This window comes from Lactuca sativa, chromosome 8 (assembly GCF_002870075.4).
Source record: "Lactuca sativa cultivar Salinas chromosome 8, Lsat_Salinas_v11, whole genome shotgun sequence".
NCBI lineage: Eukaryota > Viridiplantae > Streptophyta > Magnoliopsida > Asterales > Asteraceae > Lactuca > Lactuca sativa.
Window position 1 is genome coordinate 42005103 of NC_056630.2, and position 16702 is coordinate 42021804.

Sequence of the window (16702 nt, forward strand, 5' to 3'; positions counted from 1 at the left end):
GTGTTTTTGACATAAAAGGTGTACGGGAGCAAACATATAAATACACAAATTTCATATGGCGAAAGCATGAAACCCAAAAAAAATTGAATAAGAACATGACAATATATTATGGGGGCGTGCAGGGGAGTAATCTGCAAACTTTCTATTATTTAGGGATTATTTTTTTAATTTTTAAACACATGGATCATTTATGTAAAAAAATACACAATGACATTTTTGGTAATTTAGGAAAACCCTTTTGTAATTTGTTTTCTGTATAGAGACTAAGGTATTATTTGATTTTCTGAAACAAAAATTAATAAAGTCTGCGGACCATCTCTGTAACCCTCTGCAGACTGTAATAAGAAGCGTGTTTGTTTTTTAACATCTACATATTGTTGCAGATATTAAAAATTTAAAATAAACTAATTTTATAAACCGAAAATAGCTTTTTAATACGTAAAATTTAATAATGTATAACATTTCGGTAAAAATTAATGATATTTCTGTAAAAAATAATGATATTTCAACAAAAATTAAAGATATTTTAGTAAAAAATAATGATATTTAATCAAGAAATTATCATTATTGAATATAAAAAAACGAAAAATAAATTCAATAAGAATAAACGAAAAAAAAATGTGAAATAAAACTTTAACAACATATAATCAAAATTTCAGCAATAAAAAAAGAAGAAGAGGTTGGAAGAGACAGTACAAGTGTTGCGCCAAACCCAAACAGAGCACGCGCAAAGGTTTTTGACTCAGAAAACTTTTAAAAACAAACAACTGCGAGATGAAAAAGTGTTGCGCGTGTACTATGTCGCGCAACAATAAAATGTTTGAAGAGATTTTTTTCAAAAAACAAACAGCACCTAAACCTGTCAACATACGAAAATCTTAAATATATAGACTCTTTTTATAAAAACAAATTTTATAAGGACCTTTTCTATACATTAAAAAATTATAAGGAGTAAATATGCCAAAATCCAAAACATTTGTAGTAAAACTTTAAAACTAAAAACATATATAGTATTTATAAAAACATATATAGTATTTATAAAAACATTTTCGGCAAAAGTTCAAAACCAAGAAAAGTTACTATTTATAAGCAACTTTCTAATTAATATATAGTATAATAATATAATAATTGGTAAAAGGAACATTTCCAAACACCATCAAAGTGTAAATCAGCAAGTTCACTAACAAAATACATATACTTTTACTCCCGATACCAAAGTCAATCTCAAACTATTGAAGGGAATATCTCAAATGCATCAAGGAAATGTCTATTTTATGATACCTATGTCATAAGTGATCACAAAAGTCATAACTCATCCTAAATGGATTCACAAGGTCTTGATCAAATTTTAATTTCAAAACAAAATATAGTATTTCAAATAACATACGACATATAAACATTTAACTAACAAAAACAATACCACTGTAAATTTTCAACATTACAGAGGTAACAATGTCCAATATATGGCATTTGAACAAAAGAGACAACAACCATACTCCATAATACTACATACTAATTAGTAATTACTAATTACTGATTACTGATTACCACTACTAAACCAAGCCACGTCAGCAAGTAACATCAAGATGTGGCCCACACATAAACATATCAAACTTCTTCACCCGGTCCCACCACCCACTAACCTTCTTCCCACCCACCCCGCCACGTGGACCCTTCTTGTCCTTCATCACCTGCGCCAGACTTGTACATGTGCTGCTATTACTTGTACTACTCATCGAACAACCCATCTCATCTTCCCCACCACTCCAACTCACACTACTACTACTCCACCCACCACCACCGCCGCCACCTCCTCCACCACCACCACCACCACCACCACCTCCCACCATCAACCGCTTTATATTAATACTAATATTACTCTTCTTTCCTTCGGTTCCCTTACTACCTTGTTTCATTAACTTCTCGTAATACTCTTTGTTTCGTTTCTCCAATTCATAGATCTGACCTTGAAGATCGTCGATCTTACGGCTGAGAATGAACACACGTTGATCTTCGGTTCGTTCGAGTAACACACATCGAGCAAGCTCACCGGCTTTACGTTTCATGAAGAGAGATTCCGAAGCGAGACGAGAGTTTTCGTTTGTTAACACTACACGCTCCGATTCCAAAACGTCTAACAAACTTTTCTGTAACTCGATCTTCTTCCTCGATTCTTCCTGAATCGAATCGGACACCTTTAACTCATCCACCATGAAATCGTATTCGACAAACTTGATTACGAGTTCGGATATTACGAGATCTGAGGGAGTTTGTTTTTCAGGGGGTTGGTAGGAGATTGAGGTTGTTTGAGCGTCGTCGGAGAAATCGTTGGTGGTGGTGGTGGTGGTGGTGTGGATTGAAATCGGACTTGGTGGTTGTGATTCATGGTGGAGGTGGTGGTGGTGTTTGGAGAGAGTGCGGGTGTAGCGATCGGCTAAGTGAAGGTAGCGATTGTAGAGGTCGTGGAGGAGGGAGAGAAGTTCAGGGCGTTTCCGGTAGTAGAAATCGGCGCGTTCGCCGAAGGTGTCTGGCTTGTCTTCTCCGTTGATTGATTGTATTTTATCCTCCATATCTGATTTGGCAAAATTGTTAGTAAAATATATTAATTTAAAAATAATTATTTAATCCATCGTTTTAGTAAAACATCAAATGCTAAATAGTATAAGAAAATATGTTTAATTGGAATATTTTAATAACAAATTGGGTGTAAAAATTGAGTTTTATTTTTACGTTGAATATTTCCGATTAAAAAGTTGATGAAATTGTAATAATAACAGTAGACATAATTAATTCATCTTATCTTAAATTTTCTTGAGCAAGAAAAAAACTATAATGAGTACTGAGGTATTATTAAATTAAAGTCAAATAACATTATATGGCACATTATTAAATGAAAGTAAATGCAATTACTTTCATTTGTTAAGGTTACAAGTATTTTAGCAAATCACATATTTACTCATTATATTCAACTTTAAATTAATAGAAAACACTCAAAGAAAAAAAAAATATTTAACGAAATCGTGAAAAAGAAAAGTCAGAAAAAAGAAGAAAAAGTCCCATAAGGTAATTTCAAAATTTGAAAATAAAGTAAAAAAGTTTCTAAATTTACAGTCCCTTTTGGATCAGAACATTTTGTTTCATGGCATTAAATATAGAAATTATTTTACTTTTGGAATCAGAAAAATAAAAAAGTTAAGGAAAAAGATGAAAGCGACTATTCATAAAAATTATTTTCGAGTACATACACCCCAGTCTAACCAATCCCTCCAATATCTTATTCAAAATCCGAAAGATTCTTGCCCAGCAGCTAAAAGAATAATTGCTTTTGCCAACGTCTATTTTTCTCTTTTTTTCATTTCTAATATTTGACCAATTCAATAAAATCACAAAAATAACAAACATTTTGAATTCTCAACAAAATGACACATTTTTTACACTTTACACAAATTAATCACTAATCAAGTAATTTCACAACAGGACCATTTACATAATTTTGTCAACAAATTATATTTTAACAATTTTCCCCTGAATGCTATTTTTTGTGATTTTCTTCAAGGTACAAGTTTAAAAAAAAAAACAAAATAAACAAAAATAGGCTAAATAATGTGAAATAAATAAAAATAATAGTGTTGCAGTATGTCAGTGTCCTATTATATAGCCCCGCTGAAAGGTAACCCCATTGAGTAGACGTTTCCGTGTCAAACTAATAAATAAAATTTTCATCATAAATTATATATATTTCTGGCAAATCTCAGCCGTCCATATAAAATCAAATTTTTTTACCATTCCTTTTCAGTATATATCTAAAATTAAATGCACTACAACAATGTGAAAACAAATTAAAAAACTCAACAGACACCAGAAAATATAATGTTGTCCTTGAATTACTCTTTTGAAACATTGGATGCTTGCCAAATCAGAAATTCCCTATTATTATTTATTTAAAGCTTGTTTTTTTTTCTTTAATTTTTTTTTAAATAATTTTATGTACCTTTGAAAATGTCAAACAACACTGTAAAGTTATTGACAAATAATCATGTAACAACAGGCTAACATGAGTACGAATTATTTTTTAAGCATTTAAGTGATTACGTTAATGATTAGTAAGTATCACTAATTAATCGGAACACGTGTGAAAAATCTTCATTTGCAATTCAATTCAATAAACTTTTGTACTTTTTAACTTTTCAATCCAGATTCCAAGAAAATAATCGATGAAAAAAGCACAAATCGCAATTATTTCAAATTAGTTGACAAAACTCTGAGGAAAAGGTACGCACCAGATATCGAGAGTAGGAGCCATGAAGGTTTACTGATGAATCTGCTTTTGCTCCGGCGTGATTGATCCGACGATGACGACGGCGATATTCCGTCTACGGCGGCGGAGGAGTTTGAGTAGGTTACAGGTAACATCTTATCAGCCGGCCCTATCATCTGCAAATATCGGAAACAACGCTTCCAATTAGAAGCCAGATAGATATAATAATTGTACGATTATATTACACCAGATGTGAAATAATTGAGTCGAATTGAAATTTAAAGTTATATACCGATAATAGATTAAAATAATTGTTGTTTCGTGTCGGAAAATAATGACCAGTGGCTTGGTTGGTGTAATCCTGGACAAGAGGTAAAGCATTTAATGCAGCCGGTGGCTATTGTTCCATGTTTGATTGTTTCAACAACGATCAAAATATATAAATCGCGAAAATTCATACGGATTTGCAAGGAAACATGGTATGGAAGAAGAATTAGAATAAGAACAACGACAAATAAACGGGATTGTAGCGAATAATGAGACGCAGATCTCGAGGTTTCAAACGGCTTTGATTTCAATTTCAGTTACATCAGTTCTATCTAAAAACACAGTAAATAAACACACATCGTGCCCTACAAGTAATGGATCACAAGGAGCTATCTGCTCTTAAATTAACACAGAATCATATATCTCTATCAAACATTGTAGCCGATAACCGGAAAAAAAAATCAATGAGGAACGTGAAGATGAAAACTATCAGTTGAAAATTCTAACGCAAAGTAGGAACAGCGATGGAAATACTTACTTGCCTGTGAGTCAGTGCAACTTGGTGTTTTGGTGAACGGAGAAAATGGAAGACGCCGGTGAAGAGGCGGAGGATGGAGGAGAGAGATCAGAGGAGAGGTTGTCGGTGTGGAAGAAGAAAACTAGCTGGTGTGTACATGAGTTTTTTCTGTTTATATGAACTGAAGCGACTTGTAGTGGGGATTAGATGAGGGGAAGGGGGGTTGCAGACTTTAAGTAGTTAAGTGCAAGTGTTGCCAAAATCCCGCAAAGACTGGTTTGATTTTCAAAATACGGGTGGTGCCACGTGGGATATGTATGCTTTTTCTTTTGACTCTTTTAATTTGAATAAAAGGAAAAAGTATAATACATGTTAAAAATAATACATATAACTTGAAAGAAAATTAAAAATGCATATCTAAGAGTTTTGAAGTATGAGTCAAAGAAAATACATATTAAGTAAAGTGTAGTGCTCGTTAATTGATACATTTGAAATTATATCTATCATTTTTACCTTTCGTTATTGTATAGATAATCTTTTCCATTCATGTTTTTGTTTCTTTGCTTTTTGTTTTTAGGAGCTTAATCATTAATCATTGTAACAGCCTGGATTCCCAGGTATTATTCATTTATTTATTTTGTTAATTTGTGACGAGACTCGACGAGTTGGAGCCTAGACTCGCCGAGTATGATCGCGGATTTGGACGCGGGTTCGCGCCTGGACTCGGCGAGTCCGCGCTGTTTAATGAAACCCTAATTTCCCGGCCTTGAGCCCTATTTAAAGGACCTTAAACCCCTCCATTGCGGCTACCTTCGACCTTGAGAGCACCAGAGCGGCTGAGAGTTCTTGTGAGTGAGATAAAAGGCCATTATTCACCATTTTTGTGTGTAATTGCAAGAAAAGAAGAGGAAGGCCAAACTAGAAAAGTTGGGGAGCTTGGATCTACTCCCATTTCGGCAGAAGAAGCTATTTGAGGTAATATTCAGAGCTTATTCTCGTGTTTTTCTTGATATGGTCAAATCTAGGGTTTCTTCATGCCTTGTTTGCCGTGTATTTGGAGTGTGAGAGGTCCCATGGGGATATGGTACCTAGATCTGGACCTTATTAGGTCCAGAGAGTCCCAAATGCCATGCTTTATGCCTTTCCTTTTGAGTTGGAGACTTAGGTTGCCATTTTAGAGGTCATTTCTTCAAAAGAAGCCTTGTAGGCGTTGCATGGTAGCCAAGACTGTGACTTTACGTGATGAATGTGCTTGGGAGGGCCAGATTTATGAGTTGTTGGAGCGGATCTGACCTCAGAAGCGAGATTGAGTTGATGCATGGCATGGACTCGCCGAGTCCGAAGAACAGACTCGGCGAGTAGCATGAAGATTGTCCTTAACCACTCAGCGAGTGGTCTTGCCGAGTTAAGGGTTGACTCAGTGAGTCAGGGAGAGTTAGAGAGGGTTGACAGGTGGACTGAGTCGAGCTGGAACTCGCCGAGTTGTTCTTGGGACTCGGCGAGTTGAGTCGTGGTGGCCCCGCGATTCATGCCAGGTGGAACTTGTCGAGTCAGTGGAGTACTCGATGTGTCAAAAGAGGATCCTAGGGAGTCAGTGAACACGTATAGACTCGCCGAGTCGCTCTAGTGCACTCGCCGAGTCCGGTCAAAGTTGACCATTGACTGTTGACCAGAGTTGACCAGTGTTGACTTGATGGGGGTAGTCAACCTTAGTTGATAAAATGTTAATTAGAGATATATTGTGTTATAGGAGGATTATAGCTCAGAGGATCGAGCGCGAGTGATTTCCGGGATTTGCGAGTTATCGAGATACGCGAGGTGAGTCTTCTCACTATACTTTACCTTGAGTAGGTAATCAGAGTTATGTGACAGAGTATTTGTATGCTATATGTATGTTATGTGTTGTACTGCATTATTTCGATGTGATTTATGCTGTGCATGTTTACAGAGTTGGAACCGGAAGGTTCCCAGAGTTAGAACCAGTGGGTTCACAGAGTAGGGTCTACGGACCCACAGAGTTATAGCCTCGAGTGGCTAATATGTGTTATGTGTGGTATTTTGGGGAACTCACTAAGCTTTGTGCTTACAGTGTTAGTGTTGTTTGTTTCAGGTACTAGTGATGACCGTGGGAAGGCCCCGACTTGATTTGTACACACGCATGGGATTTTTATGATATGTGATCTTGGGATTTTGTATGATATGGATTGGAGTTTTAAACTTGATGTTTTATGAAAATTAAATGAAAATGTTTTTATATTATGCGAAAAATTATTTTGAAATTCACGGTGTTACAATCATGTTAGAATTTGTTATAATGTAAATGTTGTATCCATTAGTTTTGGCTTAGCCTATGGCCTTAGGGTTTCTTATGTCTAAGGATCATATTTTTATATATATTTTTTTGTATTGGATTTTTATAAAATACATAATCAATATAATCAATAAGTTATTTTCATCTTCAATCTCTTTTCGTTCATAAAATTCAAAAAAATGACAATTTTATTATCTTTAAATTCTTCAAAAGAAAAATAATTCAATCTCTTTTCGTTCATAAAATTCATAAAAATGACAATTTTATTATCTTCAACTTCTTCAAAAGAAAAACAATATCAAGATTTATAATAATATAGCACACACTCACGTCATTTCATGTGGGTCATCTAATCCACATAGAAATCATAAGAATCCTATCCTCAAACATCAGTTTTGCAAAATGAAACCCCAATTCATAATCTTACAAGGTCATCTCTATCAAAACCTCATTCTCCAAATGAGTCATATAAACCACTCGTGTATAGAGCATGAATGCTCGTTGTCCGGATATATCGATCTCATTTCTCAAAGTTGTCATTAAGACTAGTTAACGGTCTTCGTTGGGCCTTTCAATGAATTTTAAAGGTCAATGTACCATGATTCACCATTCTATAGCATAAGTGTTATTGATAACTTGCAAGTTATTATCTAGATAACACAACATATATGATCTAACTACTGCATCATAATGTAAACATGCGAAAATTTAAAGAATCCACGATTATCTTATCACTTCTTATCTCCACTAAACATTTTTTTCAAACATGGTGGTTACACTTTAACAAAGCTCTAAGATAATAGAGTCATATTAACCCTTAATAGATGTTTTGTAGTGCGTCATTTTCAAGACTTATGTCATCGACTACTTTCTCTAGAGTCGCACAAACTTGTTCACTTTCACCATATATATATATATATATATATATATATATATATATATATATAGAGAGAGAGAGAGAGAGAGAGAAAGAGTTAGTTTCAAATGTTTCTACTATCTATTGTTTCCTTATAGAATTGATTCCGGACCAATCATTTTAGTTATTTTAATAAAGTAATTAATACATATTAAATGCTGAAAGTTTAATTAATGCTCATTATATATTTAACATTTAATATACATTAATTACTTAATACATTTAATATACATTAATTACTTTCTTAAAATAACTAAAATGATTGGTCGATAATCAATCCTATATATACACAATACATAGTTAGAACACAATAACCTAACCATATATATATATATATATATATATATATATATACTAGTTTATAACCCGAGATAACCACGGTTACAAAATTAATTAAACTTTCATATTAAAAAATCAAAATTATTAATCAATTATTTTAAATAAATTATTACTGAATAGAAATTCTTTTAGTTATATAAAATTATACTTGTTGATTTAAATAAATACGTGAAGTTATATCATCTTATAATTTATATTAATTTTATATTATTGTTTAATCTAATGTTATTAATTTAATATAACTAAAGGGAGAAATTTTAAAATTTGAAATTTAAAATGAATAATCAATTATTAATTTAATAAAATTAGGGTGAAAATTTTAAAATTTGAAATTTGAAATTGATAATTAATAAGTTGACAAGTGGAATGATATGTGATATATAACATTAATGAGAGGTTCTAATTGTATGACACTTGTCAATATGAGATTAAACATATTCTTTTATTATAATAGGGATATATATATATATATATATATATATATATATATATATATATATATATATATATATGTTTTATTTTGTCAACTTTGCCCCTCATTTTCAGCCATTTTGACACTTTTGGTCATTGTAATCAAAATTTTTACATTTTTTACGAATTTTAATATTTAAAGTTTGGCCACAAAACTTTAAGGAATTGACAGCTTTGGTCCCTTTTCTAAAAACTTGTTAATTCCAACCCCTTTAACTCTTTAGCCATTTTGACACTTTTGATACTTGCACTCAAAACTTTTATATTTTTTCATAAAAAACACAAAAAAATAGCCCAGGGCAAAACCCGGGTTTTGCCGCTAAAAGAGTCTACAACGAGTTAGGAATAGTGAAACTCACGTTTTTTTACTGTTTTCGTCCTTGTAGTTTTTGTGTCTGTCATTTTCTTCTTTTGATATATTTTTTCTACTATTGGTCCTCATATTTAACTTTTTTGTTTGTTTCCTGCCCTCTATCTATCCCCGACTGTTTATACGTATGAAAATAATCCAAAGTTAACTAAAAGAGTCAACAACGACGCCTATTAATCTATAAACAAAAAACAACACTCAAATCAGACGCACACGGACCATGCGGAGCATGGGGAACATATATAGTTTTAACAAAAGACGCCACGTTATCCAAAAAAAGTTTTTACAGGTTTTGTATTATTTTTGCCAAAATAGTGTTGTTTTGGAAAACTATGAGGTAAACATCATCTAATCATAGGTATGAAAGTGGGTCCAAACCCGGACCATATGGACCCAGACCCGGAAAACCCGGAACCGGTTAACGGGATTTTGTAGAACCGGAAACCAGACCGGTATATAGGAAACGGTTCCGGTTCGGTTCCGGGTACGGTACCGAGTAAAGTAGGTCTAGAACCGAAAAACCCGAAAATATCAAAGTGGGTAGGTTGGAACCGGATAAAGTGGGTTTATAACCGAAAAACCCGGAAAAACTGGAATTTTTTGGAAATTACTTACTACTTAGTGGCTTGAATTTTGAAAATTTTCATATTGATATCCTGACTTCAGGGGACTGTAACTCATTGAACAAGAAACCAAAATTAACATAATTATAGTCTAAAATCATGTACAAACTCTAAGATACACTCTAGAAAAAAAAAACCTCATGTACAATCCGACTTTAAACAAATGAGATATGCATGTGTTAACATTTTCACAGAATACAATTTACAAAAACAAATAGATGAAAAGTTGAAAATTTTCAATTTTAATATCTCGACTTCGGAGGACTATAAATCATAGAATATTAAACCAAAAATGACAAAATTATAGTCTAAACTCATGTACAAATTGTAAAGTACAAGTTGGAAAAAACCACATGTCAATCTGTCTTCAAACGAATTAGATATGCATGTCTTAAAACTTTCACCGAATACAAAAAAACTAAAAAACTAAAAACTTTCAGCTTTGATATCTCAACTTTGAGGGAGTGTAAGTCAATGAATATGAAACTAAAAATGGAAAATTTATAGTCTAAAATCATGTACAAACTCTAAACCACATGTCAATCTGACTGCAAACGAATTAGATATGCATGTTTTAAAACTTTCAACGAATACAAAAAACTAAAAAACTAAAAACTTCCAGCTTTGATATATCGACTTTGGGGGAGTGTAAGTCAATGAATATAAAACTAAAAACGACAAATTTATAGTATAAAATCTTGTACAAACTCTAAACTACATATTGGAAAAAACCGTATGTCAACCGGAGTTGAAACGAATGAGATATGCATCTTTTAAACGTTTCACAAAAACTTGTTCCGACCCTAAAGTGGTTCCGGTTCCAAACACCGGTTCCGATTTTTAGACCCGGTTTACCCGGACCCGATGGACCCAAACCCTGATTACCCGGAACCCAGATAAAGCCAATTTTTAAACCTGGAACCGGAACCGGTTCTAACGGTTCCGGTTCCGGTCCGGTTTTCTGGTTCTAAATATCATCCCTATCTAATCATAAATTTTCACTATGTATACGACTGTTAGGTGCATTTTGCGCACCTTTTTGCACACCTTTTAGTCCATTTTTATGCATTTATTTAGCATAGTTATACTTCATTCTTCTTGTGTTTTAGTCTCTAGAACAAACTTATTTTCACACTTTCATGTCTTTTTTTAGGTAAACCGAAGGTTGGAACGCGCTTTGGGATGTGCCAGGAAGCATTGATGAAGATTTCGGGTTGATCGGATGAAGAACAGAAAAGTTGAAAAAAATGAAGTTTGGATTCGGAGTCGGAGGAGTACACAGGTCGTGTTGGATTTGCTCTGCAAAATGGGCACGGGTCGTGTTTGACCATAAAGAAGAGTTTGACCTTGCTGAACACGACCTGTGTAAGTTTAGCCTATTTTGACACGGGCCGTGTTAGCCCACCTAAGTAATATTGAGCATTGTACTTTGGAATTAGAATCGAGGGTGGAATGTCATTTTTCACTTAACACGACCCGTGTTGAATTACTCTATTTTGACACGGGGCGTGTTCGGCCCGAACACCAACTTTTGGCAGTTTTTCCTATTTTTCATATCACGGTAATTGGCTCATTTTTAGACAGACACCTCATATTAGAGCACTATTGGTGAGGGGATTTCGAAGGCTTTTGCAAGGATTTGATCATTTATCATTTGGAAATATTATTTCTCTTATTTGTAAGTTGTAATTGCGTACTATGTCCATCTTTCCGACTTGTAATCTTGTTCTAGGCATGTGTGGCTAGAACCCTAGTTTCTTAAACTTTATGTTTTGACTTCTTGAGTTGTGATTTCAATCATATGACTTGATGTTTGCTTTTAATTTCTATCTAGTGAATTTGATTTTGCTTTAATCAAATGTTTGATTCTAATTGTGATTCTTGGCCATTTGAATTAGGGTTAGGTCATTCAAGTTATCTATTTTGCAAAATTCGTAACTGAAACAACCCAAAAATACGACCCAAAAATTTCAATTTTTATTATAACAAAACCATGAAACTGAGTATCACATATTAAAACCATACGTTGCGTGTTTCAAAAAAAAACCATAATAAAATATTATGAGAGAAACTGTAACACAACTGTATCCAAACATATCAAGAAACTGAATCAACTCCCAGGACAAAAACTGAAGTTGTGGTGTGTGCGATGTCATCATCCCGAGCTCTTCCCTTTGCTTGCGGAAGTACCTGAAACCAAAACTGAAACTGTAAGCACGAAGCTTAGTGAGTTCCCCCAAACTACCACATACCATACAATACATAAAAAGCACATACTGGGCCTTGCCCACTGACTGGGACCCCGTCCCCTGCATCGGACCGAAGTCCGAAAACTAACTGGGACCCCGTCCCCTACATCGGACCGAAGTCCGAAACTAACTGGGACCTCGTCCCCTACATCGGACCGAAGTCCGAAACTGACTGGGATCCCGTCCCCTGCATCGGACCGAAGTCCGGACTAACTGAACACGGCATAGCATAACATATCATCTAGCATAAGCACATAAATCCTGTCTGAGCCACGGAGGCGTCAAACATACTAACTACTGCATTGGACCGAAGTCCAGAGACTACTGCTAACTGAACGGGCCGACATTGTGGCCTTAGACCCGTTCCTACTGGAAGGAAACTCACTTCGTGAACTGGCTGCTGAGTGTATGGCTCTGGAAGCTAACTGCTGCTGCTCCGGTATCTCCCCGGCTACAAATCCATAAACACACTCAATCAGATGCTAATCACTGCCTTGGGTAAAATGACTCTTTTACCCCTGGTCAAAGTCAACTCTCCCGGTCAAAGTCAACCTACAGTTGACCGGACTCACCGAGTTGGGCCACCAACTCGCTGAGTTCCTAGTCTCACTTCTCAACCCTACTCATGGCTACTCGTCGAGCATGGCATCGACTCGACGAGTACCCTCTTGATTCAAAAGCTCAGGCAATCTGCATCCGACTCGTCGAGTCATATGAACAACTCGACGAGTTGTTCTTCGATCTAAGAAGATTGTCTTGGACTCGCTGAGTTGTATGAACAACTCGCCGAGTCCCTCCATTATTGAGTCTAACCTCCGACTCACTGAGTCCATCCTACTGCTCACTGGCCTCCACTCGGAATCACTCAAAGGGTAAAGATCGGGGACTCGCGACCTGACTCGCCGAGTCCGAAGAACGACTCGCCGAGTCATATGCATGCAGATACTAAAAACTCGATTCTGCTCGAAACCACCGCATACAATTTATAGATCTGAGTTCCTAAGGCTAATTTACCACGTAAAGTTTCCAACTTTACGTGTACATACGCATGAAAAGGGATATAAAGGCTAAAAAGGTACTTATAAGAGTAGATCTAGGGCTATCATGCAAAATGGCCCTATAAAGGTGATAGATCTACGATTTTGGAACTGAAACATGGCTAGATTCGAAGGCTAATCAATCTAATGTGATCTATCTACTAAGAACAAGCTAAGAAATGGCTAAAAGAGGCTAAATATGCTTGTGAAAGATAAATAAATCATAGAAACAGAAGGAAATCGGCTGATACCTCAATAAACTCTGAAATGGGTGCAAGACCTTGGATCTTCTTCTTCTCCTTTGGATCTAGCCTCCTTCTTCTCTTCAAAACTTCAAGATTCACACAAGAAATACTCAATTACTCAAGGAAACGATTAGGGTTTGCTAAATGATGCTCTGAGGGTGAAGGGGACGAGTTTGGGGCTCATAAGGTGGTTTAAATAGGGTGCAAACCCGGGGATTTAGGGTTTCTACCTGGCAGGCAGACTCGCCGAGTCCCGAATATGGACTCGCCGAGTCGCCGACTAACACGTGCTCGAAAACTCGACCCTACTCGACGAGTCGGGCCATAGACTCGCCGAGTCCCTCTCGAAAACTTCTAAATAAATGCCACGAAAGCAACATACCAGAAATTGGGCGTTACAGTAACTGTTTTGTGAATTGGACTAAGTAACAAGCACTAAACTGATTTCCACTAAATGAATTTAGTGTAAATCTTATGCACACATTCTTACACTCCCGAGCTTGTGAGGAGTATTAGGTGATGTTGGGAACATTTACATAAAGCTTAATGTAATCTTTTAATCTAATTCTAAGAGATTGTTTAGATTAGGTTAGTAAGGTTAGGGTTAATCAAAGAGCTTATTTTAGTTAATTAATGTGGTGAATGGGAAGTGTTAGAGCTTGTTAACACTTTCAAGTACCAACTTAGATATAATTAAGCAAGTATCTAGTCATCTTTGAATCGCATTGTTAAGTTGTCATACATAGAGTTGGAGTCCTTAAAATTTCTGAATTTAATTCACTTATTTAGGCGATTACTTGTGTCTTTAGTTATTTGTTTTAATCATTTCATTCAAAAACCCCCACTTTACTGTTGGTAACCAAAGTACCTTGCACAAAGAGGTATAGACTGATTGTCTCGTGCCTCTGTGGATCGACCCTACTTTCCTTGTACTACTTTTTAGTGCAATATAGTAGTGTTCTTTTGGAGTATATTGTACCCCTTTATTTGTTGGGTTTGACATGCCTAACAACGACTCATAGTGTGACTACCTCTGGAGACCCGATATAAATTTGAATCAAACCCCCAAGTCTTCGGCTAACTAAAACTAGAATCCTTAGGGTTAGGCGTGCAAATGAGCCAAGCTACTCAGGATCGACACGCTAAATGTTTGACTCAAAACCGATTTTAAACAAGCTCGAGACGAGCTCGAGCTTACTATTAAGCTCGTTCACATAATGTATCTCTTACTACTAAACAAAATCAAATTCTCGGTTTTTTATCACACGGGAGTTCAACATTATTTTAACCAAATCAATAGCTCATTGACCTACTTGCACCTTACCTAACCACTAAATAGAATACTCATTTTTTGTTATTATCCTCTCTAATGAACTTTTTTTAACACCTAAGTATATCGCTTGGTCCTAAAGCAACTTGTTTCTCCTTATTCATCACAAGTTAAGTTTGGGTGTTGAAATTACAAATTAATTCGCTTATTATCATACCACCTTGTAACATCCCATATTTTCTCATCGATAATTGGCATAAATAATTGACAATATTTGCAATCATGTCGTGTTTTACAGAAACAATGTCCCTAAATAAGGAAAATTTTATGACTCCATTGAACATACCACCTAAGACATCCTTAAGGTTATTAGTCGCCTCAGAACTTGGCATTAAAGTTGCAAATTATTGGATTGGGCACTTTATAAGGCGCCTAAGAGGTCAAGCTACTTAAGACATACTCCCACATCTTATTGTAATTTTCCTTTAGTGTGTTCTATCAACAACACAAGATGGCTTCTTCGACGATGGGGAGTCTGAAGTGGTGCCTGAGGTGGCATCTCTACAAATTCAAGTTGGTTGTTAGTTCATGTCTTCATAATGTTAGATTTCGATTGAGATTTTTTTCAGTTTTCTATTTCGACGCCTTACACAACCCCTCCAACAGCCTCCAAGACAACATGTAATATCCCGACTTTTATTTGTCCGTTTGTCGAGCCATTTTTGTCAGTTTCTTCTATAGCTTATTACTTACACATTTTATTCCTCATTTCATTAAAACAATATCATTGTTGGGTGTAGAAATGACAATTTTAAACTAAATACAACATGTGTTAGTTACATCAAAATGGTCATATCAGTAACTTATTAGGGCTGAGGAAGTTCATCCCTACCACCCATATTAACCCACTTGTCTCATCAGGTTTTCCTTTTCCTTTCACTTCCACCCTCCCATCGTACAACACATGGAAACCCAACTTTTCTTATCCCTCCAAACCATTCGGTTTTTAATTTTAAAATAAATACAAACAAATTAAAATCATACAAATTTAATTAATAAAAATATTAAAAACATACAAAACTAATTAAAAACATACAAAACTATTTGGGCATAAGTTTTAATGTATGAATTACAATGATTCTTGTAAAAAATAAAATATTTTTTTATGGGATGCTGGTAAGGATGAACATGACGAGGTCTTATTTCATTACTCTTTTTTTTATTGAAATTCAAACATATCTATCCCAATAGGCCAGCGAGGAGAGGGTCCGACAATCATACCAGTTCGGATAACATAGCGTCCACGGAGATGGTGGGTCAGTTGGGAGAAAGGGTTGGGGGCAATGAAGTAGGTAAAGTGGTTGGATTTTGCTTGGAAAAAAAACATTCCCATAAAGTTGATATGTTAGGGTGGTGCATTATTCTTCGTGAACCTATGAAAGATATATTGTATGAGTGAGACGTTGATGTAGATTTGGTTATGTGACACCTTCTTGATGGGAATATAAAGTCTTCATATCATTTGTTTGTGATTTTTCTCATAGCATTCTCGATTTAGAACAAACGTGGTCGTTGGTGGAACATTTATATCCCTCTTAATTTTTTTGGAGAATGACTGGTTATGTTGAGCAGATAAAAAAAGATGTGCAACAAATCACAAAGGGTTTTGATGTCGTTATTCAAACGGTTATGTGGACAATTTGGACGTATCATAATGCTATGTTGTTTGCTACAACCAAGCATTGAAAAACGCATTATTTGAAATATAATTTCTCAATTGTAGTTTTAGTTTTCTTAGTAGATATCATAAAACCTACCGGTATGCATAC

At 35.1% G+C, this 16702-nt stretch overlaps 1 protein-coding gene and 1 long non-coding RNA gene across 5 annotated transcripts; one reads left to right on the forward strand and one right to left on the reverse strand.

Annotated features, from left to right (window-relative positions):
- Positions 1–1393: 1393 nt before the first annotated feature.
- On the reverse strand, positions 1394–5236 carry LOC111892745 (kinase-interacting family protein). Of its 3 annotated transcripts, XM_023888800.3 has the most exons (4): positions 5064–5236; positions 4551–4619; positions 4281–4434; positions 1394–2572 (listed from the first exon to the last, which is right to left on the reverse strand). In XM_023888800.3, the coding sequence occupies exons 3-4, from the start codon at positions 4432–4434 to the stop codon at positions 1569–1571; spliced, it is 1158 nt and encodes a 385-aa protein (XP_023744568.1). In that variant the 5' UTR covers positions 4551–4619; positions 5064–5236; the 3' UTR covers positions 1394–1568. The 3 variants fall into 3 exon arrangements, with proteins under 3 accessions (XP_023744568.1, XP_023744567.1, XP_023744566.1); XM_023888799.3 differs by lacking the exon at positions 4551–4619 and having other exon boundaries at positions 5068–5236; XM_023888798.3 differs by lacking the exon at positions 4551–4619 and having other exon boundaries at positions 5064–5235.
- Positions 5237–5415: 179 nt separating this feature from the next.
- Positions 5416–7332, forward strand: LOC128127557 (uncharacterized). Of its 2 annotated transcripts, XR_008225438.1 has the most exons (4): positions 5416–5659; positions 5946–6017; positions 6793–6860; positions 7153–7332. It is a non-coding gene; the product is annotated as an uncharacterized LOC128127557 (long non-coding RNA). The 2 variants fall into 2 exon arrangements; XR_008225437.1 differs by having other exon boundaries at positions 5416–6017.
- Positions 7333–16702: the final 9370 nt, after the last annotated feature.

Coding starts and splice junctions, on each gene's coding strand:
- LOC111892745 (XM_023888799.3), bottom strand. CDS start 4,434: ATGATAGGGCCGGCTGATAAGATGTTACCTGTAACCTACTCAAACTCC. Junction 2,573..4,280: donor GCTCCTACTCTCGATATCTG/GTGCGTACCTTT, acceptor TTGCCAAATCAG/ATATGGAGGATAAAATACAA.